Raw genomic sequence first — 2,632 nt, 5'->3', positions numbered from 1 at the left:
CTAGTTTGGGTCCCTTTTTATAAGAAAAAAGGTGAATTAAATTCTTTTTAGCCCATCCTGGAAACCTATATTTCTCTTGAACAAAAGTTTTGTTCTTTTGACTAGCCTTTTATTTTGCTGTACACTCACTTTTATAGTGACCAGTCTTTCCGCAGTGTGTGCAGATTTTGTTCTCAGGAAGAGTGATGTACTTGCTTTTGGGATCCCACTTAGGTGCAGGGGTCCCGTAGCCAAGTCCTCTCTTATTGCTATTGTGGTGTTATTGTAGCCATGAAAGTGTATCAGAGGAGCTGTTCCACTTACAGGTTAGCTAATGCTTGACCTTGCTCAAATCCTCCTTTAGGACTCTTATTTGCTCATCCTTTTTGTACAACTCATCTTTCATTTTTCCTACATTTTCTTCTAAAGTGAGGTGTGTGTAATCAACTTTCTTTTTACCTATTCCTAATTTCAGTTTTAGATTTTCAAATCTTAGCTCTAGGACAATGGTGTCAAGTTCATGAACTTGGTTCTTTAACTTAGCATTTTCACTATCTCTTTCACTAGCCCTAAGTTCCAGATTTTTGCACTTATCTTTCAAAATCACACACTTCTTAGACAACTGCTCCTTTTCATTATTTAGATCCTCATATTCATCAATGAAATCTTGGAGTAACTCAGACAACCTTTCTTTAGACAAAAATTTGATCTTGTCTTTGAGTACATCACTCTTCCTTTTCATGATTTTGTTCTCAGGAAGAGTGATGAACAAGGATCAACAAAGGATATGGATTCTCCAATCGCCATAAGTGCTTGTTCATCTCCATCTTCATCTTCTAAATCCTCATCTGAGCTTTCTCCCCAAGCAGCAACCATATCCTTTGTTGATCCTTGTTCTTCTTGGGATGAACCTGTTCCTTCTTCCTGTTTTTTCGTTCAACCCTTTCCTTCTTCCATTCAATTTCTTATTGAGGACAGTTTTTAATCATGTGGTCAGTCTTACCATATTTGAAACAACCCTCGTTGGTTTGTTTTTCAAGGTCCCTTGGTTTGTTGTAAGTTACCCCTCTTGAAGAACCTTTTCCTCTCATTAGATACTTCTTGAAATCCCTCGTGATCATAGCCATTTCATCCTCCTCTAGATCTCCACCTTCAGAGATTCTGAGAGCCAGGCTTCTTTCCTTCTTGGGAGCATCCATCTTCATGGTTTGCCTTCTAAGTTCGTAGGCAATGAGATTTCCAATTAACTCGTCCAACTTGAGAGTGGTAATGTTTTTCGATTCCTGGATATTAGTGATTTTGCTTTCCCAAGTAATTGGCAAGACCCTTGTCAGAATTTTCTCAACCTTATCTTCTTCAAGGATAATCCTTCTAAGAGACTTAAGTTCATTTGTTAGTGTTGTGAACCTTGTATACATCTCTTGGATGGTTTCTCCTTCTTTTATGGTGAAATTCTCATATTGAGAGTACAACAGCGTTCCTCTTGATCTCTTCACTTGAGGAGTTCCTTCATGAGCCACTTGCAGAGTGTCCCAAATTTCCTTAGCAATAGTACAACTTTGAATTATGTTGTACTCGTCTGGACCAAGTCCACACACAAGCCATTTCTTGGCTTTAGCATTCTTTTCCCATTTTTTCAAGTCTTCAGTCGTGCAGTCAGCTCTAGTTTTTGGCACTTCTACTCCCTCAACAGTCTTCTTCGTGGTAGCCAGGGGACCCTCAGTGACAATGTCCCATAGCTCATAGTCTTCACCTATGATGTGATCTCTCATCCTGTTTTTCTACCAAGAGTAGTACTGGTCATTGAAGAGTGGAGGCAATAGTACAACTTTGAATTCTGTTGTACTCGTCTGGACCAAGTCCACACACAAGCCATTTCTTGGCTTTAGCATTCTTTTCCCATTTTTCAAGTCTTCAGTCGTGCAGTCAGCTCTAGTTTTTGGCACTTCTACTCCCTCAACAGTCTTCTTCGTGGTAGCCAGGGGACCCTCAGTGACAATGTCTCATAGCTCATAGTCTTCACCTATGATGTGATCTCTCATCCTATTTTTCTACCAAGAGTAGTACTGGTCATTGAAGAGTGGAGGCCTAGAAGTAGATTGTCCTTCCCAATTTCGAGGTGGTGCACTCATCTTGATCTGTTCCTAAGGTGTTAGCCTCTTCAAGGATAACCCACTCTGATACCAATTGATGTTCTAAACTTCAATACCACACAAGAAGGGGAGGATGATTTGTGTGGTGCCCAATTTTTCGTTTAATCTGATTATAGAAGGGCCTGGTTCTTCTATATGTTCCAACTACTACTGTTGCGGAATTATAAATACATAAATTAAAGAACATAGAGATTTTACGTGGAAAACACCTGGCTCAAAAGATGAAAAAACCATGGCCTACTTTTCAGTAGGACTTTTCCAAACTCTCCACTAAAATCACTGAGCCAAACTGCATTTACAAAAATCTCTTTTGTAAACCTAGGACTAACTCTAATCCCGTTGTAGCATACAACCTCAACTGCTGCGACAACTTCAAGTTAACTCTAACTTGAAAGACTCTGAGTACCTAATACAATTGCTTCTAGATAAAGCTGAAAGGTACAATATAAAATCACCTACTACAATTGAACTAGAATAAAAGACAGACACTTGGAACTGGT

The 2,632-nt window shown here is 39.2% G+C and overlaps 1 protein-coding gene across 1 annotated transcript; it reads right to left on the bottom strand.

Annotated features, from left to right (window-relative positions):
* Positions 1-717: 717 nt before the first annotated feature.
* Positions 718-1,751, bottom strand: LOC138869665 (uncharacterized). Its single transcript, XM_070147302.1, has 3 exons — positions 1,578-1,751; positions 1,044-1,520; positions 718-903 (listed from the first exon to the last, which is right to left on the bottom strand). The coding sequence occupies exons 1-3, from the start codon at positions 1,749-1,751 to the stop codon at positions 718-720; spliced, it is 837 nt and encodes a 278-aa protein (XP_070003403.1).
* Between the last annotated feature and the right edge of the window lie 881 nt (positions 1,752-2,632).

Source organism: Nicotiana sylvestris, chromosome 5, assembly GCF_000393655.2.
Source record: "Nicotiana sylvestris chromosome 5, ASM39365v2, whole genome shotgun sequence".
Lineage (NCBI taxonomy): Eukaryota > Viridiplantae > Streptophyta > Magnoliopsida > Solanales > Solanaceae > Nicotiana > Nicotiana sylvestris.
The sequence above is the reverse complement of the archived record's forward strand: the minus strand, read 5'-3'. Positions and strand labels throughout refer to the sequence as shown.